Consider the following 24978-nt stretch of genomic DNA (forward strand, 5'->3'; position numbering starts at 1 on the left):
CCATGAAAATTCAGCTAATTGGGGCAGTTGCTTAATTGGACCAAAATGTACTGGTCCACTATATATAAATAAATAATATACAAATATAAAAATTGTAATTTATAGCTTTTGTGTACTGCAATGTACTGTTACCACAAAACAACTCATTTCAAGACATATGTCACTGATATTAAATCTGAATCTGAACTTGGGATGCCTGCTCTGATTTAACCACTCAATGAGCAAATGTAATTTATTTACAGTTGATCCAAGAACTTGTTGCTTCTAGCAGTCAGGACCTGTTGCATGCCTGCCTTTCAGAGATGTCTTACCCAGGAGTGCGGGGATATTACTTGGTGACTGATTCAGCACAAAATTGAACTGTGCCTCAGCTTGGTCCATTTTATCCCCCTCCAGCAGGCAGAAGCACGCTCTCCCCAGCAAGTGGTTCTAAAGACAAGAGAGCACATTAGGGAAAACAGCCTTCAAACAGCACACTAATAAATTACATAGAGCTTACAGCACAAAACAGGCTATTCAGCCTTTGGTGTTTGTTTCACAAGTCCTGCCTCATCCCATCACTTCTTTTTTATAGATTATCTTTATTTATTATATGTACGTCGAAACAATAGTGAGGATTGGGCTAGGGGCAGCCCATAAAGTGTTGCCATGCTTCCAGCATCAATATATTTATTTAGGGATACTGGTCATTCTGGCCCAATAAGCTCTGCCACGCAGAAGCCCACTCATTTCACCCTATCCTCATCATGGCAGGACATACAACCTACTAACCGGCATATCTTTGGATTGTGGGAGGAAACCAGAGCACCCGGAAGAAACACACATGGATTACAATGAGAACTTACAAACTCCTTACAGATAGCACAGCAAATGAATTCTACAATCCAGCAATCTCCGATCTGGATGCAATAATTGAATTCAGATCAGAGATTGCTGGTGCTAACCGCTATACTACCATGCTACCTCTTTGTATTACATCAGGCATCAGCTGATGTTATTATCTACAGTGCAGATATACTAACTGAGCTTTTCTAAAGACTGCAGCTTTCTAATGCCACATTCAATGCTCATTGGACGGTGTGTTGCTTTGAAGTAAAATATTGCCAGACCTCAGTCTGTTCTGTTTGACTAGTGTTTCTCAGGCCAGATCACCCCCAGTAAGGTGTAGGGATGTCAAAGGCTGCAGCAAAATACTGCAGGATCCTACAGAGGATAGTGAAAAGCACCTAGTGGGGACCCTCCCCCCCCCCCCCCCACTCTGTTGTGACAGTCACTGAAGGGCCTGAGGCATCGTTGAGGATCCCTACCATCCATCCCACAATCTCTTTGACCCACTGCCATGAGCAAGGAGATACAGGAGCATCAGGACTCGGACTGCCAGACTGGGTAACAGCTTCTTCCCTCAGGCTGTGAGACTAATGAATACCCTGCCACCACCGAAGTCTCGTCACTAGGAGAGCGAGCTGTTTACTGTACTGCTTACTGTTTACCTGTACAGAAGAGTACATGCATTTTGAATTATATGTTATTAACTTTATTTATGGTAATATTTTCTTTTACGCGCTGTGTGTGATATATGCTTTGTGGGTGCACCATGGTCCGGAGGAATGTTGTTTCATTTGGTTGTACATGTGTGTTCAGTCAGATGACAATAAACTTCAAACTTGAACATGATCATACAGAGATCTTGCAACACTTAACCCACTGGTTGTCCCTTCTCTTGTTGCTATTAGGTTTGATTTTTGATTCAGTCCTTTCCAGGCACTTGATAACACAAGTGCAAATGAGAAGGCTGAAATGACTTAAATGACTTCAGTCTCCTCCTGCTCAGAACCAATTATCTCAAGAAGTAATTTTCATTCCCTCTTACTGTGTTGTCACTAGTGTCATCAGGTGTCTTATGTCACTTGGTTTGACAATCAAGAGTGGAGTGGGTACAATGGTCTGTGCAAACAATGTTTCACTGCATGATTAAGAATGACGTCAGGATTTTATGGGGTCTACAGAAATTTCACAAGATGATTCCAGGAATGAAAGGGTTAACCTACGAGAAGCATTTCATGGCTCTCGGCCTGTACTCACTGGAATTCAGAAGAAGGGTATGGGGGGGGGGGGGGGGAGATTTCATTGAAACCCATCGAATGTTGAAAGGCCTACACAGAATGGACATTAAGAGGATGTTTCCTATGTGGGGGAGTCTGGGACCAGAGGGCACAGCCTCAGAATTGAGGGATGTCCATTTACAGCAGAGATGAGGAGGGATTTCTTTAGCCATAGGGTAGTGAACCTGTGGAATCATTGCCACAGACAAGTGTGCAGGGCAAGTCATTGGGTCTACTTAAAGCCGAGTTTGATGTGTTCTTGATTAGCCAGGACATCAAAGGTTTTAGGGAGAAAGCAGGAGAATGGGGCTCAGAAGGATAATAAATCAGCCATAATGGAATGTTGGAGCAGGTTCGATGGGCTGAACAGCCTAATTCTGCTCCCATGTCTTAGGGTCTCAGAGTGAAATTCTGGACTGTACATCATGGTAAGTGTGATTAACCTGAGTCCTTTGAAGACCAGTCCACGTTATGCTGGTTAGACATTCTGCGGCAGCTACCTATGCAGGAACTTCATCACTGTTATTCCGAATGTGATATTTATAGGTAAGTGAGAATTCTAATGTAATAATATAGGTTGGGTCCGTTCATGAGGGAAAGTATACTTTGTTATTTATGTACGGCATGTGATTATTAAAAATATGCTCATTAAGTATATGTTTGTGACCTTCTGCTGCCGTAGCCCATCCACTTCAACGTTCCAACGGGTTGTGTGTTCAGAGATGCTCTTCTACACACCACTGTTGTAACGTGTGGTTACTTGAGCGACTGTTGCCTTCATGTCAGATTGAGCCAGTCTGGCCATTCTCCTCTGACCTCTCTCATTAACGAGGTGCTTTCATCCTCAGAACTGCCACTCACTGGATGGTTTTTGATTTTTTGCACCATTCTCTGTAAACTCTAGAGACTGCTGTGCATGAAAACCCCAGATCAGTGGCCTTTGAGATTCTCAAACTACCCTGTTTGGCACCAACAATCATTGCATGGCCAGTCACTTCTTCTTTCCCATTCTGATGTTTGTTCTGAACAACAACTGAACCCCTATACTGAGTTGCTGCCACATGACTGGCTGAACGTGCTGGCGTGCAGGTGTACCTAATAAAGTGATGGCTGAGTGTTCTGTAAGCTGATGTATTGTTGCTTAACTGTAAACGCCATTTATAAAGAGCTCTCCCTTAAACCTCTCTCTGCTACTCACCTCAACGACACCTTGCTTCTGCATTCTTATTACATTAAGTTTCTCCCAAAATTGGTTTAAGACTCATTCATGTGAAACCTATTGATTTTTCACTCACAAGTGAAACTTTAATGTGTCCATACTATCAACTGATTTCTTAATGTTGAAGAATGATGAATTAGAATTGAATTAAAGGTTAACTTGCAGGTTGAGTCAGTGGTAAGGAAGATAAGTGCAATGTTAGCATTTATTTCGAGAGGACTAGAATGTAAGAACAAGGATGTGATGCTGAGGCTTTATAAGACAATGGTCAGACCTCATGGAGTATTGTATGGAGTTTTGGGCCATTTTTCTCAGAAAAGATGTGCCGCAATTGCAAACGGTCCAGAGGAGGTTCACAAGAATGATTCAGGGAATTAAACGGTTTAATGTATGAGAACTTTTGATGTCTCTGGGCTTGTAAGTGCTAGAGGTTAGAAGAATGAGGGGAAATCTCATTGAAGCCTGTTGAATATTGAAAGACCCAGACAGAGTGGATGTGGAGAGGAATTTTCCTGTGGTGGGCGAGTCTAGGAACAGAGCACAACCTCAGAATACAGAAACATCACTTAGAACACAGATGAGGACAAATTTCTTTAGCCAGATGGTGGTGAATCTGTGGAACTTATTGCCACAGATGGCTAGGCAACTCAAGTCATTGAGTACATTTAAAACAGAGCCTGACAGGTCCTTGATTAGTCAGGGTATCAAAGGTTATGAGGAAAATGCAGGATTACGTGGTTGAGGGGATAATAAATCAGCCACGATTGGGCCATGTGTTATGATCTAACTTTCAAAATAATCAGTGGAAATCTTTCTCATCGCTGCGTAAAGTGATGCCATTAGAATTCTACAAATTTCTACAGATGTACCACTGAAAGAATCCTGACTGGTTGCATCATGGTCTGGTATGTCAATAAAATGTGCAAGAATTCACGAAGCTACAGAGAGTGGTGAATTGAACCCAATACATCATGGACACATCCCTTCCCACCACTGGTACTATCTACTGAAGGTGCAGCCTTGACAAGGTTCAAGAACAAGTACTCTTCAACCAATTGCTTCTTGAACCTATTGGCAAACTCCTAACCATTACAGTTTAGAAATACCATGACCACGAGAAAGACTTTCTTTTTTGTAATTAATGGTTAATTTACAAACCCCATTTCCAGAAAAGTTGGGATATTTTCCAAAATGCAATAAAAACAAAAATCTGTGATATGTTAATTCACATGAACCTTTATTTAACTGACAAAAGTACAAAGAAAAGATTTTCAATGGTTTTACTGACCAACTTAATTGTATTTTGTAAATATACACAAATTTAGAATTTGATAGCTGCAACACACACAACAGAAGTTGGGACAGAGGCATGTTTACCATTGTGTTACATCACCTTTCTTTTTAATAACACTTTTTAATCGTTTTGGAACTGAGGATACTAATTGTAGATTTGCAATTGGAAATTTTGTCCATTCTTGCTTGATATAAGACTTCAGCTGCTCAACAGTCCGTGGTCTCCGCTGTCTGATTCTCCTCTTCATGATGCACCATACATTTTCAATAGGAGATAGATCTGGACTGGCAGCAGGTCAGTCAAGCACACGCACTCTGCGTCTACAAAGCCACGCTGTTGTAGCCCGTGCAGAATGTGGTCTGGCATTGTCCTGCTGAAATAAGCATGGATGTCCCGGGAAAAGACATCGCCTTGATGGCAACATATGTCTCTCTAAAATCCTAATATATGCCTCGGAGTCAATGGTACCTTCACATACATGCAACTCACCCATGCCGTGGGCACTGATGCACCCCCATACCATCACAGATGCTGGCTTTTGCACCTTTCGCTAATAACAATCAGGATGATCGTTTTCATCTTTGGCATGGAGAACTCGATGCCTGTTTTTTCCGAAAACTAACTAGCTGAAATGTGGACTCATCTGACCACAGCACATGGTTCCACAGTCTTTCGGTCCATCTGAGATGAGCTCGGGCCCAGAGAACTCGCTGGCGTTTCTGCATAGAGTTGATGTATGGCTTCCTCCTTGCGTAATACAGTTTCAAGTTGCATTTCTGGATGCAGCGACGGACTGTATTAAGTAACAATGGTTTTCCGAAGTACTCCCGAGCCCAGGTGGCTATAATCGTCACAGTAGTATGATGGTTTCTTAGGGAGTGCCACCTGAGGGCTCGAAGATCATGCGCATTAAGTGGTTTCCGACCTTGCCCTTTTCGCACTGAGATGTCCCTAAATTCTCTGAATGTTTTCATAATATTATGTACTGTAGATGTTGAAAGACCTAAACTCTCTGCAATCTTCCGTTGAGAAATGTTCCTTTTGAACTGAATAACAATTCTTTCACGAATTTTGGCACAAAGGGATGAGCCACGACCCATCCTTGCTTGCAAAGACTGAGCCTTTGATGGACGCTACTTTTATACCCGGTCATGATACCTCACCTGCTACCAATTAGCCTGCTTAATGTGGAGTCTTCCATATTCTGTGCACTTTTCAATCTTATTTTAACTCTATCCCAACTTTTGTTAAGTGTGTTGCAGCCATCAAATTCTAAATTTGTGTATATTTACAAAATACAATTAAGTTGGTCAGTAAAACTATTGAAAATCTTTTCAGTTAAATAAAGGTTCATGTGAATTAACATATCACAGATTTTTGTTTTATTGCATTTTGGAAAATATCTCAACTTTTCTGGAAATGGGGTTTGTATGTTGCTTATTGGATGCTCTGTGCCTGTGATGTTGATGCAAATAAGTTTCCCATTTCCTCTGTGCCCACACCTAACTCTAAATTCAAATGTAAACAACATCTTCCTGGAAGGAATATTTTGGGACCAAGTCTCTAAGGTGCCACAATAGCACAGCAGTTCGTGCGACGCTATTATAGCTCAGGGCAATGCAGAGTTCAGAGTTCAATTTCAACATCTTCTGAAAGGAACCTCTGTACATTCTCCCTGTAGAATATGTGGGCTTTTTCTGGCTGGGTGCTCTGGTTCTCCCACATTCTAAATACGTACTGGGTAGGTTAATTGGTTATTGTAAATTGTCTCATGATTAAGCTAGAGTTAATTGGGTTTGTTGGGGGTTGCTGGGGCAGCTTAGATATCGAAGGGCCTATTCCAACTGTATCACTAAATAAAATGGAGCTCCAATAATAAGCAAGGCCAAGTCATTGAGTATATTTAAAGCAGATGTTGACAGGTCCTTGATTAGTCAGGATGTCAAAGGTTATGGGGAGAAGGCAGGAGAATGAGAGTGACAGGCATAATAAATCAGCTGGAATGACAGAGCAGACTCAATGGGCTGAATGGCCTAATTCTGCTCCCATGTCTTATGGTCTGATATCGCCAGTGTAAAGTGGTTAACAAAGCTCTTCCCACTAGAGGCTTACTCAGTTCACATTTCTTGGGCAACACATCTGTGTAAGAACTGCCAAGATGTCTTATAGACAATAGACAATAGGTGCAGAAGTAGACCATTCGGCCCTTCGAGCCTGCACTGCCATTTTGAGATCACGGCTGATCAATTCCTATCAATACCCGGTTCCTGCCTTGTCCCCATATCCCTTGATTCCCCTATCCATAAGATACCTATCTAGCTCCTTCTTGAAAGCATCCAGAGAATTGGCCTCCACTACCTTCCGAGGCAGTGTATTCCAGACCCCCACAACTCTCTGGGAGAAGTTTTTCCTTAACTCTGTCCTAAATGACCTACCCCTTATTCTCAAACCATGCCCTCTGGTACTGGACTCTCCCAGCATCTGGAACATATTTCCTGCCTCTATCTTGTCCAATCCCTTAATAATCTTATATGTTTCAATCAGATCCTCTCTCAATCTCCTTAATTCCAGTGTGTACAAGCCCAGTCTCTCTAACCTCTCTGCGTAAGACAGTCCAGACATCCCAGGAATTAACCTCGTTAATCTACGCTGCACTTCCTCTACAGCCAGGATGTCCTTCCTTAACCCTGGAGACCAAAACTGTACACAATACTCCAGGTGTGGTCTCACCAGGGCTCTGTACAAATGCAAGAGGATTTCCTTGCTCTTGTACTCAATTCCCTTTGTAATAAAGGCCAACATTCCATTAGCCTTCTTCACTGCCTGCTGCACTTGCTCATTCACCTTCAGTGACTGATGAACAAGGACTCCGAGATCTCTTTGTATTACTCCCTTACCCAACTCTATTCCGTTCAGATAATAATCTGCCTTCCTGTTCTTACTCCCAAAGTGGATAAGCTTTGTAGCTTTGGAACTTGGATTTGTCTTTGTGGTGAGGGACTGACTGAGGTGATCTGCAGTGGTGTGAATGATCCTCCGATGAGTCGTATCAAACTACACTAAAGGGCTACTACACCTTGGTTTCAATTCAGGGAAAATCTTTACTCCTATTTTTGCAAACTTATCAATTATATATAGACTAACAGAACACTACAGCACAGAAACAAGCCCTTCAGCCCATCTAGTCTGTGCCAAACTATTATTATGCTCTATGTGCCTCATCTCACTGCATTACAGCACAATACTGTACCTCACATCTCGTGCACAACTGTCCCTTGCCTCACTTCACTATTCAGCTAGTTCTATCGTGGGTACAGTTCTCCCTCACTTTCAAGGACAACTTCAAAAGATGTTGTCACAGAAAGGTGACATCCATCACCAAAGGTGTCCACCATTTTGGTCATGCACCCACCTGGATTCTGCCATCTAAAGACTCATTCTTTAGGGTTCAACAACAGCTTCTACTCCACTGCCATCAGATTCTTGAGCCAACCCTACAACTTAGTTCTATCTCACAGTACACTACCATGGGGCGGCTACAATAGTGGAACAGTTAGCGCAAGACTTTACAGAGCTGGTAACTGAAGTTCAATTCCTACCGCTCTCTGTAAGGAGTTTCAACGTTCTCCCCGTAACCACATGGATTTCTTCCAGGTGCTCTGGTTTTCTCCCACATCCCAAAGACACAAGGGTTAGGGTTAGTGAGCTGTGAGCCACACTGGCATGAGAAACATAGTGACACTCGCGGGCTTCCCCCAGCACATCCTCAGACTGTGCTGCTCTTTGACACAAACACTATATGTTTTGATGTACATGTGACAGATAAGGCTATCTAATCTAATTTCTTTTTTCCCCCTCTCAATCTTGCATTAGTGTCCTTACATTTATCGTGTAAGCTCGGTCTAATCACCTCATTAAGGTGACTCTGACTCAGTGGTCAGTCACCTTATGCACGGATACTCCTGTGCCCTGTGTCACTTTATAGACATACAGTCTATGTGTATAAATATATAAGCTATCTTATGTATGTATGCTTCTTGTGTTTTTTATAATGATTGTGTTCTTTATCTAATGGTGATATTTTTTTGTGCTGCATTGACTCTGGAGAAACAATTATTTTGTTCTGCTTTACACTTGTGTACAAGGAATGACATTACACAATCTTGAATGGTTTATCTCTCTACAGATGCTGACTGACCTGTTGAGTGTTTTGAACCTTGTTTCAGATTTCCAGCATCAACAGCTGTTTTTTATTTAATTTTCACACATTAATAATCTTGAATCTTATCCATGTTGATTTCAGTTAATGTTAACTCATGTTTGTCCTTGTCTTGTTAACATACTGTGCTACTGCAGAAAAGTTAATTTTCAGGCCATTGATATCTAAGTAGCATGCCTGCAACAGTAGACTTGAACTTGACACTGGACCGCTTCACGTAGTATTCTGCATGGCACTACATTCGTTTCACTCTACTGCCCAACACCACACTACATCTTGGTGTAAACCACAACAGTCATGTTTACTGGGATCATACCTGGTCATACATGATGATTTTGTCGGCCATAGTGTATAGCAGGGTGGCCTGCGTGATGAGCTCTTTTTTTGCATCTTTGTTCTTTTCTTTCCGAGCTTGCTGTACATAGTAGGCAGCGAGTGTATCAAGACAGGTCATCTGGTCCTTCTCATGGTCGCGGTAATCCAGGTTTCCATCGATACGAGCAGCCTCCAGCAGCTTGACAAAATCTTCTGTCTTCCCTTGCTTGAAGTACTCCAGCTTTAAGGTAAAAAAAAAGTGTAAAATTTGGGTAAAAGAACTAAAAACAGAGAAACAGCTGGGAAAATTGTACACACAAGAGATCTTATAGATGCTGGAAATCCAGAGCAATACACACAAAATGTTGGAGGACCCCAGAAAGTCAGGCAGCATTTATGGAAAGGAATAAAAAAAAAAATCAATATCAGGCCAAGACTCTTCATCAGGACCGAAAACAAGGAAGAGGCCAGAGTAAGGTGGTGGTGGGGAGGGAGAAGAGAGAGGATGAAGTAAGAAGCTGGGAGGTACAAGTTGGAAAAGGCAAAGGGCAGTAGAAGAAGCAACCTGATATGAGAGGAGTGTGAACCACGGGAGAAAGGGAAAGAAGAGGGGCATCAGAGGGAGGTGATAAACAGAGTGAGGGGAAGAGGAATTGAATTTGTGCCATTTAGTGGATCCCATTTCATTTGTTTTCACTTCGAGGTGATCACTGCACACTTCTTTGCATTAAATTTCATCAGCAATGTGTCATTGATCTATCAATATCCACAGGTCTACCCCAGGTTATGATCAGCCTGTACAAGATTGACTAATTGGTAGACTAGCTGGATTGATCTGACAGCTGCTACAGGGCTGAAGGGTTGTGACGGGGGATTTTCACAAACCTTCTCTCCTTACCACCTGTCCACACATCAAGCCACAACTGTACTCGCTGAAGTTTAGAAAAATGAGGGGGATCTCATTGAAACCAAGGCCTAAAGTGGATATTTCCTATAGTGGGGGAAATCTGGGGCAAGAGGGCACAGCTATATAAGAGAGAGACATTCATTTAGAACAGGGATGAGATGGTTGACGGGTTCTTGATTAGTCCAGGTGTCATAGGTTATGGCGAGAAGGCAGATGAATGGGTTGAGAGGGATAATAAATCAATCGTGATGGAATGGCGGAGTAGACTAGATGGGATGAATGGCCTAATTCTGCTCTTGTGTCATATGGCTAACCAGGGACTTGGTGGAGCCAAGCAGACCTGGGAAGACGAAACAAAATTACTCGCTCAATCACTGAGTCAGTGAGACTGGTGACTACCGATCCCGCACCGGTTTGCTCTTCCATCGTAACCACATACTCTTTGATTTTGCACTCATGAACAACTGTCAGGACCAAAACCCTGCTGTAAACTGGGGGCTGCCTGCATCCGGTCATCTTACACCACCATACATTTATTCTTTCCAATCACTGGTGCACATTGATACTGTTTCCTATTTCGGCAAGAAAGAGTAGACTACGTACCGCCAAGGCCATCCATATGTGAAGCTGGGTGTGCTCCTGTTTGAGGATACTGATGACTTCATCTCCCTCCGGTAACTGATCAAAATCAAGTTCGATGACCTACACATCACAAGAAAACACAGGTTAGATACAAGGGATTTCATTTGGCTGCCCTATAGAGCAGAACCTCAATCACTTCAGCAGACTCAATTGAGAGGATAAAGTGAGAGAGACAGCAAACAGGGAAGAGAATGAGTGTTGAGTATTTGGAGTGAGGGGATAATGAGTGCACAAGAGGGCAATAGGGAATGGGACAAGGTGAGAAGAGTGAACAAGTGGGGAAGGAGATAGGGGTGTCAATAGGAAGGAAAAGGACGGAGCTACAACAGTGTCACCTGAGTCGCAGTCAGATCCCACAAGGGCTGGAGGGACCCGGTATCGACCCAATCGCCATCTCAACACTGGTTCCATCTGGGACACTTCTCCCTCTCGTCCCCAGCCGCTACACACCTCCTCGCTCCCCAGTCCCAGTCACCACCGCCACCCATTTCCGATCCTCACCCTTCGGCTCCCCCACACCATTGAGACCCCGGTCCGTAACCCCTTCCTGCTCCACTGGGACCCCGGTCCGTGACCCCCAACCGCCCCATCGGGACGCCGGTCCGTGTCCCCCAACCGCCCCATCGTGACGCCGGTCCGTATCCCCCAACCGCCCCATCGGGACCCCGGTCCGTATCCCCCCCCCACCCGCCCCATCGAGACCCCGGTCCGTGACCCCCACCCGCCCCATCGGGACCCCGGTCCGTGTCCTCCCCCCATCCCGATCGCGTCTCCGCTCCCCGCACCTCATCCGTGTCCCTCAGCGGGATCTCGATGGATCCGCGCGACAACATCCCGAGGCCTCGCGCCGCTCCCGCTCGGCCACTGACCCCCGCCGCCCCGCCTCCTCGCAACACTTCCGGGGCACGGCTCGAACGTGCGCCTGAGAGGGATGAAAATTTATAAGGGGCGGTGCTGGACAGCCTATGGGTGGGGAGAGGGCAAGACAACCAATGGGAGGAGGAGTAGTGCAGGCCAATGGGAAGGGGATTACAGCTTCACAGCCAATAGAAAGGTGAGAGGGCTGGACAGCCAATGGAACTGGCAGTCAATGGGCGGGTGAGAGGGCTTGTACAGGCAATGGAAGACTGCCAATGGAAGGTAGGGCCAGGAGCTGGACAGCCAATGGGAGGGGAAGGAAAGAGCGGCCGATAGCCAGTGGAACAGGAGAGCGATTGGACAGAAAATGGAAGTGGAAGAAAGGCTGAATAGCCAATGGGCAGGGGAGAGCAGTACAGCCAACGGGAGAGTCCATCCAATAGGAGAGGGGAACGGGGGTGAGTGGTGAAACCATATGGGAGAGGCACAGAGGGCAGACACCCAAAGGAAGAGAGTAGCTACAGAGAAAGTGCAATGCAGCAAATAAGTATTTTTGCAAGATCATAGGCATGTAGATAGCTCAGCATTTAATACCATCATTCCGACAGTCCTGATTGAGGAGTTACAGGAACAGGGCCTCTGTACATCCCTCTGCAATTGGATCCTTGACTTCCTAACCTGAAGATCACAGGTGTGGATTGGTGATAGCATATCTTCTTCACTGATGATCAACACTGGCGCACCTCAGGGGTGTGTGCTTAGCCCACTGCTCTACTCTCTATATACACGTGACTGTGTGGTTAGGCATAGCTCAAATGCCATCTATAAATTTGCTGATGATACAACCATTTTTGGTAGATTCTCAGGTGGTGATGAGAGGGCGTATGTGAGCGAGATATGCCAATTAGTGGAGTGGTGTCACAGCAACAACCTAGCACTCAACATCAGTAAGACGAAAGAGCTGATTGTGGACTTCAGGAAGGGTAAGACAAAGAAAAACATACCAATCCTCATTGAGGGATCAGAAGTGGAGAGAGTGAGCAGCTTCAAGTTTCTCGGTGTCAAGATCTCTGAGGATGTAACCTGGTCCCAACACATTGATGCAGTCATAAAGAAAGCAAGACAGTGACTATACTTCATTAGGAGTTTGAAGAGGTTTGGTATGTCAACAAATACACTCAAAAACTTCTATAAATGTTCCATGGAGAGCATTCTGACAGGCTGCATCACTGTGGTTTGGAGGGATTACTGCGCAGGACTGGAAGAAGCTGCAGAGGGTTGTAAATTTAGTCGGTTCCATCTTGTACCCAGGACATCTTCAAGGAGCGGAGTCTCAGAAAGGCAGTGTCCATTATTAAAGACCTCCAGCACCCAGGACATGCCCTTTTCTCACTGTTACCATCGGGTAAGGATTATCATTATCATGTCATCAGCAGCACAAGGGATCTCAACACACTCAGCCATGATATTTCATGATCAGGAGTGCCTACCGTTTGGAAATCCGATCACTTGGTTGTCCGCCTCCTACTTGCATACAAGCAGAGGCTAAAAGCAAGGCTGCAGAGATGAGGACAACAAAAGGTGGTGGTGGCAGGCAGAGGAGTGCTTTGAGTTGGTGGACTGTGCCGTGTTCAAGGCCTCATCAGAGGATCTGAATGAATATGCCACAGACTTTATAAAAACAGCTGTAGACGAGTGTGTCCCCACAAAAAATCATTCAGAGTCTTCTGGAACCAGGAGTCCTGAAAAAACCATGAGATCCCCAGTCTGCGGAGGGCCAGAGCAGTGGTGTCCAGGTCTGGCAACCAAATGAGATACAAGAGGTATGATCTCCGGAAAGCTGTCTCACATGAGAAGTGGCAATTCCAGACCAAGCTTGAATCAGTGAAAGATGCTCGGTAGCAGTGGCAGGACTTGAATACTATCAGGTTCTACAAAGTGAAACCAAGAGACATATGTGACAATAAGGTTTCACTCCCAGATGAGCGCAATGCCTTCTATGTTTGCTTTGCCTGTGAAAACATGAAGGCACCTTCACGAACTCCCACAGCCCACAATGACTCAGTGTTTTTAGTCTCTGAGGGTGACGTGAGAGCATCCTTCAGGAGGGTGAACCCATGGAAAGCATCTGGCTATCGTCCAGTTGCATTTACATTAACTGTGCTGAAGAGTTTTGAGACGTTGGTGATGAAACATATAATCCCCTACCTGAGAAGCGACTTGGATCCACTCCAATTTGTCTACCTGAGCAACAAGTCAACAGCAGATGCCATTTCTTTGGCCCTGCACTCAACCCTTGGAACATTTGGATTGAATATGCACACATCAGGATGCTCTCCATTGACTAATATTCTTCATTCACTATCACCCCCTAATCAATTAGCTTCAAGAAACACACACAAGATGCTGGTGGAATGCAGGAGGCCAGGCAGCATCTATAGGAAGAAGTACAGTCGACGTTTCCAGTTGACACCTTTCGTCAGGACTAACGGAAAAAAGAGAGAGTAAGAGATTTGAAAGTGGGAAGGTGAGAGGGAGACTTGAAATGATAGAAGAGAGGTGGGGGAGGGATGAACCTAAGAGCTGGAAAGTTGATTGGCAAAAGGGATAAAGGCTAGAGAAGGGGGAGTATCATAGGATGGAAGGCCTTGGAAGAAAGAAAGGGGGAGGTGAGCACCAGAGGAAGATGGAGAACAGGCAAGAAGATATTGTGAGAGGGAAAGAGAGAAAAAAATTAAAAATTAAAAATTAGGGATAGGGTAAGAAGGGCATTAACGGAAGTTAGAGAAATCAATGCTCATGCCATCAGGTTGGAGGCTACCCAGACGGAATATAAGGTGTTGTTCCTTCAACCTGAGTGTGGCGTCATCTCAACAGTAGAGGAGACCATGGATTGACATATCCTTACACTTCCTCCCTCACCACCATTCAGGGCCCCAGACAGTCCTTCCAGGTGAGGCGACACTTCACCTGTGAGTTGGCTGGTGTGGTATACTGTGTCCAGTGCTCCCGGTGTGGCCTATATATTGGTGAGACCCGACACAGACTGGGAGACCGTTTCGCTGAACACCTACGCTCTGTCCACCAGAGGAAGCAGGATCTCCCAGTGGCCACACATTTTAATTCCACGTCCCATTCCCATTCTGATATGTCTATCCATGGCCGCCTCTACTGTCGAGATGAAGTGTGGTGCGTGGCCAAGTGGTTAAGGCATTGGACTAGCAATCCGAAGGTCGTGAGTTTGAGCCCCAGCTGAGGCAGCATGTTGTGTCCTTGAGCAAGGCACTTAACCACACATTACTCCAGGTGGGTACCGGCAAAATGCTGGGGGTTAACCTCACGATAGACTGGTGAATTATCCGGGGGTGGGGTGGGGGGGAAGCTCGTATTCTCAGTCGATTCACGTCATGGAAACTGGCATAAGCAAACGGCCTGATGAGCCTATAAGGCTCGGGACAGACTTTAACTAACTAACGTGTAGGTGAGGGAGTTGTGGAGAATGTGTGGGCAATTAAAACTGGAATTAATGTGGGATCAGTGAGTGTGTGGTGGTTGACACAATGGTGGACTGAAATGTCCCTGTGCTGTCTGACTACCTTTACAATTCTATGATTCTTCTTTATGATTAAACTAGCTGATTGAAGGACAAATGGAGAAAGTGTCTTGGCTTGAAATGCTGATTCTTTATTCGCCTCCATAGATGCTGCCTGACCTGAGCTCCTCCAGCATTTTGTGTGCATTACTCGAGATAGAAACAATTCTTTTTTTGGTGGTGCTTGGTATGAGATTGGTGATAGTTGAGGAGTTTGTGGTAGCCAGTCTCGAACAAAGGAGCATACTCTGATAATCAGGTAACTGAGTCACCATTCAGAAAATACTTCTTTACACAAAGTGAAATAGAGCCGTAGAGCACAGATATAGGCCCTTCACCCACCTAGTGCTGCCCAAACTAGTCCTAATTTCCTGTCGCAAACATGAGGAAATCTGCAGATGCTGGAAATTCAAGCAACACACACAAAATGCTGGTGGAACACAGCAGGTCAGGCAGCATCTATAGGGAGAAGCTCTGTCGATGTTTTGGGCCAAGACCCTTCGTCAGGACTAACTGAAAGGAAAGATAGTAAGAGATTTGAAAGTGGGAGGGGGAGGGGGAGATCCAAAATGATAGGAGACAGGAGGGAGAGGGATGAAACTAAGAGCTGGAAAGTTGATTGGCAAAGGGATACAGAGCTGGAGAAGGGAAAGGATCATGGGACGGGAAGCCTAGGGAGAAAGAAAGGGGGAGGGGAGCACCAGAGGAAGATGGAGAGCAGGCAAGGAGTGATTGTGAGAGGGACAGAGAGAGAGAAAAAAAGAATAAATAAATAAACAAATAAATCAGGGATGGGGTAAGAAGGGGAGGAGGGGCATTAACGGAAGTTAGAGAAATCAATGTTCATGCCATCAGGTTGGAGGCTACCCAGACGGAATATAAGGTGTTGTTCCTCCAACCTGAGTGTGGCTTCATCTTAACAGTAGAGGAGGCCATAGATTAACATATCAGAATGGGAATGGGATGTGGGACTGGGAGACCGTTTCGCTGAACACCTACGCTCTGTCCGCCAGAGAAAGCAGGATCTCCCAGTGGCCACACATTTAAATTCCACGTCCCATTTCCATTCTGGTATGTCCAGGATTTATGTGATTCTTTGACTGTAGTTTATATTGCTGTCCTTCTCCCTCAGTTTTCTGTGATTTCTTTCTTGTTGCCGATTGGAGAGTTAGGACTCTGGGTGGGGGATATGTTCATTTTTGTGTGAGGGAGGGGTTGAGGATTTGGGGTCTGATATTTTTGTTGGGTTTTATATGGATGATCTGTTAGTTTTTGTGTGAGAGAGGGTCTTGGGGGTTTCATGCTAATGTTGCTGTTCTTTTTGCAGGTGAGGGGGTTTTGGTGGTTTGGGGTTTACTTTATGTGTTAGGAAAGGGATTTGGGGGGGCTTGGGGTTTGATTTTCCAGCTGCTGTTTTCAGTGTGGGCAATCTGTTAGTTTATGTCAGGGGTTCCCAACCTGGGGTGCCCGCACCCCCAGGGCATGTGAGATGGAATTTCAGGGGGTGCGACAAAGATTGGCTTGTGTCCTTGAGTGACGAGTCACGAGTCATCACTCAGCCAGCTGCCAGTGTGCCTTGAGAAGTGGTAGTAACGTTTGTCCCAAGCACTCTCCAGTCTCCCGCTGCCCGAGTCGAGAGAGATGTAAACTCACTCCAGTCTCCCGCTGCCCGAGTCAGCATTGAGGATTCTCATCAGTGTTACCTGGGAAGTTACACCTCAGAGTTGAGGATTCTCATCAGTGTTACCTGGGAGTTACACTTCAGAGTTGAGGAGTCTCATCAATTTTAGCTAGGTTACATCTCAGAGTTAAAAATCATCTCATAATGCCAAAATCTTTATACATCCCGAATCAACCATCGAGCAACGACTTCACGTTAAAACCAAACCTGCAGACGGTAAGTAAATTATTCAATTATAAAATTTAAAAAAGCCACATTTTGATAAAAAGCAGCTGAAGTCATTCATTCATATTTGTCTCAATGCATTAAAGTTTTTGAATTTCAAAGGGTTTTTTTTTCCTTGTAAAAGGTTTTTTTCTTAAATCATTGATAATTTTGAATTGTGCTAGTTGAGGATGTATCCTGGTTAGCACTGAGGACTTTGATTCGTGATGGGAGTTCATATCTCCAGTATCATTGGAAATAGGTGTGCAAATTCAGTATAGAGTAGCCTAAAAAGTCACGTCGCGTCCCCGTAGCATTTCCACCTGACGATTTATCTTGGTGTAACCGCAGATAATATCATAATATTCAAAAGCGTATTTCTCGTGATACTTTGCTATAGGCGTGTCTGGTTGAGTAAAGCGGTCATCCCTGACTTAGATAGTTTATCTCATATTAGCATATTTTTCTCTTTACCCTTCATTAACCCTTCATCATGTCAAAAAGAAGGAAATGGAATGATGACTGTGTGTGCTTTGGTTTCACTTGCACAACAGGAAATGATGGCTTGCAAAAATCCCAGTGCATTCTTTGTAGCGTTGTGTTTTCCAACTCAAATCTGAAGCCATCCAAGCTTCAAGAGCACTTCAAGAACAAGCATGGTGGAGCTGATGTTGAAGGACATGATGTTGGGTCATTGAAAATCAAAAGAGCTCGTTTTGATTCACAAGGAACTCTTCCAAAATTAGGTTTTGTTTCTGTTGAGAAACCACTACTTCTTGCTTCATACCAAGTGGCATATAAAGTGGCCAAATCCAAGAAGCCCCATACAATTGCGGAAGATCTCATCAAGCCACGTGCACCGGAAATGGCAACAATTATACTGGGCAAAGAAGCAAGAAAAAAATTTGAACAGGTGCCCCTATCAAATAATGTCATTCACAACCGAATCAGTGATTTAAGTGAAGATATTTTGGACCAAGTCATCTCAGATGTCAGAGCTAACCCTCTTGAAATCTCTATTCAGTTGGATGAGTCAACTGATGTCTCCAGTTGTAGTCAACTCATCACATTAGTGAGGTATGTCAATGATGGTGCTGTGAAGGAAGATTTCCTGTTTTGTAAAGATCTGAAAACAAACACAACTGCAAAGGATATGATGCAGCTGGTGAAAGACTTCTTTGCCAAACATGATTTAGATATCAAAGACATTGGTTCTGTGTGTACTGATGGGGCACCTGCAATGCTTGGAAATAAATTTGGCTTTTCTGCATTGATGAAAAAGGAGATTCCAGACTTGCAAGTTACCCATTGTTTTCTTCATTGGCATGCTTTGGCATCAAAAACATTGCCTCCAAATTTGAAGAAAGTTGTTGATACTTGTGTGATGATCATCAACTGGATCAGGGGCATGCTTTGAACCATCACATCTTCAAATCATTTTGTGAGGATCTGGGAAGTGAGCATTCAGTTTTGCTTTTCCACACAGAAGTCCGTTGGTTGTCACGAGGACAAGCTTTAACCTGCTTCTTTGAACTGCGGGAAGAAATCAAAGTTTTTCTGGAGGAGCGTGAATGTGATCTGGTTGGGGCAATGGAATCACAGGAATTTGCCCAAATGCTGGCTTACTTAGCTGACATTTTCACTCGTATGAATGACCTGAGTGTTTCTCTTCAAGGAAAAGGGATAAACATATTGAAGGCTTGTGAAAAGTTGAATGCCTTCAAAGAAAAGTTACGCCTTTGGCATTGAAGGATGGAAAGAGGCAGTCTCTCAAATTTTCCTTCACTAGAAGAAATGGTTGATGATGCTGGATCCATAACTCCTACTGTGCGTGAAGAAATTGTGGTTCATTTGGAAATGTTGTCAGAATCGTTTGATGGATATTTTGCTGCTGGAGACCTGAAGATTTCAGAAGAATGGATCATGAATCCATATTCCTACAGTTTGGAGAAAATGTCAGATGATGAAGAGCTGAAGGAAGATCTTATTGATTTGTGGACAAATCGAGCTCTTGAAATGCAATTTGAAAGCAAGACTTTGGAGGAATTTTGGTATGCAGCACTGGATATGTTCCCAAGACTTGGTGGAAAAGCACTCCGTGTCCTCACTCCATTTGCAACAACATACTTGTGTGAATCTGGATTCAGTTCCCTTTTGTCAATCAAGACAAAATCTAGGAATCGCCTGAATCCACAGGCAGACCTACGGATCGCAGTCAGCAAGAAAGTTCCACGTTTTGACAAAATCATGAATGAGAAACAGGAGCAAAGAAGTCATTGAATATTATGTTCACAATTGGGATTGATTTTACTGTTTACAATTTTTTCTGAATAAATTGGAATCTAATTACTCAATTTATATTTGCATTTTATGCACTGAGTTAAAAGCTTATTTTTTAAAGTTCAATTTGTTCACCTGCAGTATTGTATGTGGTTCAAAAATTAGAAATTAGATTTCTTCATCTTCAAATGTGATATTACTTTTGTAGGGGGTATGAACATTAATCAAACATTTCCTAGGGGTGTGGGGCATAGAAAAGGTTGGGAACCACTGGTTTATGTGTTAGGAAGGGTGTATGGGGAGTTTGGGGTTCAGTGTTCCAGTTGCCATTTTCAATGTGGCCAATCTGTTAGTTTATGTGTTAGGAAGGGTGTATGGGGAGTTTGGGGTTTGATATTCCAGCTGCTGTTTCCATGTGGGCAATCTATTAGTTTTAGTGTGAGGAAGGGGGTTTGGGAGTTTGAGGCCTTGGGGTTCAGTGTTCTAGCTGCCATTTTCCTTCTGGATAATCTATTAGTTTATGTGTTAGGAAGGGGGTGTGGAGGCTTGGGGTTTGATGTTCCATTGGCCATTTTCTGTGTGGGCAATCCATTAGTTTTTTGTGCAAGGGAGGAGTTGGGAAGGTTTGGTATTTGTGAGGTTTTTTCCCTTTCATGCTGGGTGGGGGGGAGTTGATATCTTTTCTTTCAATGACTCTCGTGGTTTTTCTCTGTCATGGCTATCTGGAGAAGATGAATATCAGAGTTGTATTCTACATGCTTACGTTGACAATAAAATGAACCTTTGAGAATGGGATTGAGAGGGATAATAAATCAGCCATGATGGAATGGTAGAGCAGACTTTATGGGCCAAATGGCCTGCTTCTGCTCCTATATCTTATGGTCTTATTACTCAGGTCCTTTAGTCCTGGCAACAGCGTTGTAAATCTCTGTACTCTTATTACTCAGATCCTTTAGTCCTGGCAACACCGTTGTAAATCTCTGTACTCTTATTACTCAGGTCCTTTAGTCCTGGCAACACCATTGTAAATCTCTGTACTCTTATTACTCAGATCCTTTAGTCCTGGCAACACCGTTGTAAATCTCTGTACTCTTATTACTCAGATCCTTTAGTCCTGGCAACAGCGTTGTAAATCTCTGTACTCTTATTACTCAGGTCCTTTAGTCCTGGCAACAGCGTTGTAAATCTCTGTACTCTTATTACTCAGGTCCTTTAGTCCTGGCAACAGCGTTGTAAATCTCTGTACTCTTATTACTCAGATCCTTTAGTCCTGGCAACACCGTTGTAAATCTCTGTACTCTTATTACTCAGATCCTTTAGTCCTGGCAACAGCGTTGTAAATCTCTGTACTCTTATTACTCAGGTCCTTTAGTCCTGGCAACACCATTGTAAATCTCTGTACTCTTATTACTCAGATCCTTTAGTCCTGGCAACACCATTGTAAATCTCTGTACTCTTATTACTCAGATCCTTTAGTCCTGGCAACACCGTTGTAAATCTCTGTACTCTTATTACTCAGATCCTTTAGTCCTGGCAACACCGTTGTAAATCTCTGTACTCTTATTACTCAGATCCTTTAGTCCTGGCAACAGCGTTGTAAATCTCTGTACTCTTATTACTCAGGTCCTTTAGTCCTGGCAACAGCGTTGTAAATCTCTGTACTCTTATTACTCAGGTCCTTTAGTCCTGGCAACAGCGTTGTAAATCTCTGTACTCTTATTACTCAGATCCTTTAGTCCTGGCAACACCGTTGTAAATCTCTGTACTCTTATTACTCAGATCCTTTAGTCCTGGCAACAGCGTTGTAAATCTCTGTACTCTTATTACTCAGGTCCTTTAGTCCTGGCAACACCATTGTAAATCTCTGTACTCTTATTACTCAGATCCTTTAGTCCTGGCAACACCATTGTAAATCTCTGTACTCTTATTACTCAGATCCTTTAGTCCTGGCAACACCGTTGTAAATCTCTGTACTCTTATTACTCAGATCCTTTAGTCCTGGCAACAGCGTTGTAAATCTCTGTACTCTTATTACTCAGATCCTTTAGTCCTGGCAACAGCGTTGTAAATCTCTGTACTCTTATTACTCAGATCCTTTAGTCCTGGCAACACCGTTGTAAATCTCTGTACTCTTATTACTCAGGTCCTTTAGTCCTGGCAACACCGTTGTAAATCTCTGTACTCTTATTACTCAGATCCTTTAGTCCTGGCAACACCGTTGTAAATCTCTGTACTCTTATTACTCAGATCCTTTAGTCCTGGCAACAGCATTGTAAATCTCTGTACTCTTATTACTCAGATCCTTTAGTCCTGGCAACACCGTTGTAAATCTCTGTACTCTTATTACTCGGATCCTTTAGTCCTGGCAACAGCGTTGTAAATCTCTGTACTCTTATTACTCAGATCCTTTAGTCCTGGCAACACCGTTGTAAATCTCTGTACTCTTTCCTGTTTGACCACATCTTTCGTGTAATGAGATGACTAAAACTATACATAGTATTGCAAGCAACACACACAAAATGCTGGTGGAACGCAGCAGGCCAGGCAGCATCTATAGGGAGAAGCGCTGTCGACGTTTCGGGCCGAGACCCTTCATCAGGACTCAGTCTTGCGAATTGCAATATTTGTAGTATTTTTTTTAATAAATGCAATAATTACAGTATTGTGAGTTCAGTCTGGGAATCTCTTCTCCCAAAAGAACATCTGTACTGAGAGTTTCAAAGCTAACCATGCTAGTTTCTTGTTAAAGATAAAGATTAGCTTTATTTGCCTCAAGTACATTGAAACATATTGTGAAATGCTCCATTTGCGTCAGCGATCAATACAGCCAATAAGTGTCGCCACACTTCTGGCGTGAACACTGCATGCCTGCAGTTTACTGACCCTAACTGGCATGTCTTCAGACTGCGAGGGAAAACGGGAGCGCCTGGAGGAAACCCATGTGGCCACGGGGAGAGCGTGCGAACTCCTTATAGAGAGCAGCAGGAACTGAACCCCGATTGCTGGTGCTGTAAAGTGTCATGTTAACTGCTGCACGACTGTGTCGTCTCATTGGGTCTCGTTTAAAAGTTATGGAAGAAAAGCAGGTATATACTGTTGGTATTAGCTATATAAGATTAGCAAGAATAAAGATTTCCATAGCGGTTAGAAGGTGCCACAGTAGCATGACACAATCACAGCTTGGGGCATCGGAGTTCAGTGTTCAGTTCCGGTGTCCTCTGTAAGAAAGTTCCCGTGTGCGTGAGGGTTTCCTCTGGTTAGTTGGTTAACCGATCATTGTAAATGGTGCTGTGTTAAGGCTAGGGTTAAATCGGTGGGTTGCTGGGTGGCCACGGGGCCACTGTATCTTCTGTACTGTATCTTGAAATAAGATTGAAATGAAAGTCAGGTGTTAACTGAATGAAAGATGACGTAGATGCAAGAGGCTGTTCCCAGGGTCTGAAATGTAGATTATTTTGATATCCGTGCTCACGCTGGATTGACAAGATCCAGAGAGTGGATCTGTCTGGGCCAGCTGCTTCTGAAGTGACGTTTGATAATTCAGTGTGACACCAGCACTCATCACCAGGCACACCGCACTTGCCAATCTTAGCCATTTTAATTTGCACATCTGACATTTTTAACATGAAAGCTGCTGGCAAAGGAAAGGAAGAGGTAACGGTTCTGATCTTCAGTATTTCATTATTGTTAAAAGTTTTTCTACTCTGAGAAAATGTCTTAACTTCAGAAGGCTGGAGTTGAACTGCAAAGAGAAATCTGTCAGATTTGTGGGCTGAAATGTATTTAACAGGTAAAATCTTAAAATTTTGCTATTGTTTTTAAACTTGTTGGTAGTAAAGGTGTTTGTCTCGTGGTGACTAGCAATAGGTAGTACAGATTCTGGAGGTCTTGGAAATCCAGAACAATACACACAAAATGCTGGAGGAACTCAGCAGCTCATGGAAATGAATAAACAATTGATATTTTAGGCCAGGATATCAGAATAAGAAGGTGGGGGAGGGGAAGGAGGACAAGCTGGCAGGTGACAGGTCAAGCCAGGTGGGTGAAGAAAGAAGCTGGGAGTGGTAGGTGGAAAATGCAAAGGGATGGAAAAGAGGAATCTGATATGAGAGGAGAGTGAACCATGGGAGAAAGGGAACCAAAGGGAGATGACAAGCAGGTGAGGAGAAGAGGTAAGAGGCCGGAGTGGGGAATTGAAGAGGGAAGGGGAAGGGGGGGTGGATTCCCAATTTAGTTATTTCACAGAAATCAAAAATAATGTATATTATGGGAGATGAATGTGCCTTCTGCTTTGTCAGGATTCACAGGTCAGACAAGAGTATGCTCAAAGTTTGCGAAAATACATTAAAATTGCTTTGACCCGAGGATGGTGAATCTGTGGAAGTCATTGCTACAGACGGCTGTGGAGGCCAAGTCATTGGGCAGATTTAGAGCGGAGATTGATAGGTCTTTGATTGGTAAGGGGATGAAAGGTTATGGGGGGATATGCTGGAGAATGGGATCGAGAGAGAGAGTTTCCCCTTCCCTCTTCTTCAATTCCCCACTCCGGCCTCCTACCTCTTCTCCTCACCTGCCTGTCATCTCCCTTTGGTTCGAGAGAGATAATAAAACAACCACGAAGGAACGGCAGTGCAGACTCGATGGGTCAAACAACTGAATTCAGCTCCTATTGTCTTATGCTTTTAAAATAGTCCAACATAATGTTGTGTCTTTGGAGAGGGTGTAGACGAGATTCACCAGGATGCTGCCTGGATTAGAGAGTCTTCACTATAAGAGCAGTTTGATAAGCTTGTATTATTTTCTCTGGAGTGGCAGAGGCTGAGGGGTGATCTGATAGAGGTTTATAAGATTATGAAAGACATAGATAGAGTAAATGATAGAAAAATGGAAGGCTTTGCAGGAGGGAAGGGTTAGATTGATCTTGGAGTACAGTACTTTAACATGTCAGCAGGACATTTTGGGCCAAAGGGCCTGTATTGTGTTATACTGTTCTATGTTCACGTTTTACTGAGCTTCACTTTAAATGTTCAACTCAACCACACTTCATGTTAGCAAGTTACAGCTTTACCACTCTTCGCATTCCTTCTCCATTCCCAAAGAGGCAATTGCCATCTATAGTGCCTACTTCTAAACTCATCTGCTGATTAAAACGTTTTCTCTTCGTCTACATTATCAAACCTTGCTTACGACTTGTTTCCCCTCACCCTTTCTGCAGAACACACTGTTCATTCTTTTCCTGAATCTCTCACTTCCAGCGTACATTTAGCATCACCTCCATACTTCCATGACCAGAAATGTTCACCATACTTTGTCTAAGCAGGTCCGAAGCTTCTGAACAATACACGTAGGTACTGTGCAATTTATGCGGTACTCTGAGATGGGATAGCTCCCACCACACTGTTATAACCCATGAGCACTTCCTCAGTATCTTACCCTCTCTTTTAACACTACTTATTTACTTTATTATTTTATATTTACTTCTTATTGTAATTTATAGTTTTTCTTACTATGCATTGCACAAAACAACAAATTTCCCACATATGCCAGTGATATTAAATCTGATTCTGATTCTGACTTGAATGGTTTTTCTTCTTCTTAAACCCATCACCCCAGCTGGAGCTTTGGCCACAGACAGCAGCAAATCAAAGTTCTTGGTCCTGGGCTG

The 24978-nt window shown here is 43.7% G+C and overlaps 2 protein-coding genes across 2 annotated transcripts in view; one reads left to right on the forward strand and one right to left on the reverse strand.

The window, feature by feature from the left end:
• Window positions 1–11613, reverse strand: part of ctr9 (CTR9 homolog, Paf1/RNA polymerase II complex component) — a 104949-nt gene extending 93336 nt beyond the window's left edge. The window contains exons 1-4 of the mRNA XM_073049955.1: window positions 11484–11613; window positions 10660–10758; window positions 9151–9390; window positions 312–429 (exon numbers count right to left, since the gene is read on the reverse strand). Of these exons, the coding sequence (XP_072906056.1) occupies window positions 312–429; window positions 9151–9390; window positions 10660–10758; window positions 11484–11531 (505 nt within the window). The 5' untranslated portion in view covers window positions 11532–11613. The remainder of the gene's footprint in view (window positions 1–311; window positions 430–9150; window positions 9391–10659; window positions 10759–11483) is intronic.
• A 272-nt stretch (window positions 11614–11885) lies between these two features.
• The window catches only part of LOC140729866 (uncharacterized), a 112530-nt gene continuing 99437 nt past the window's right edge, over window positions 11886–24978 (forward strand). Inside the window, exon 1 of the mRNA XM_073050075.1 lies at window positions 11886–12014. Coding sequence (XP_072906176.1) covers window positions 11953–12014 — 62 coding nt within the window. The 5' untranslated portion in view covers window positions 11886–11952. The remainder of the gene's footprint in view (window positions 12015–24978) is intronic.

This window comes from Hemitrygon akajei, chromosome 6 (assembly GCF_048418815.1).
Source record: "Hemitrygon akajei chromosome 6, sHemAka1.3, whole genome shotgun sequence".
Classification (NCBI taxonomy): domain Eukaryota; kingdom Metazoa; phylum Chordata; class Chondrichthyes; order Myliobatiformes; family Dasyatidae; genus Hemitrygon; species Hemitrygon akajei.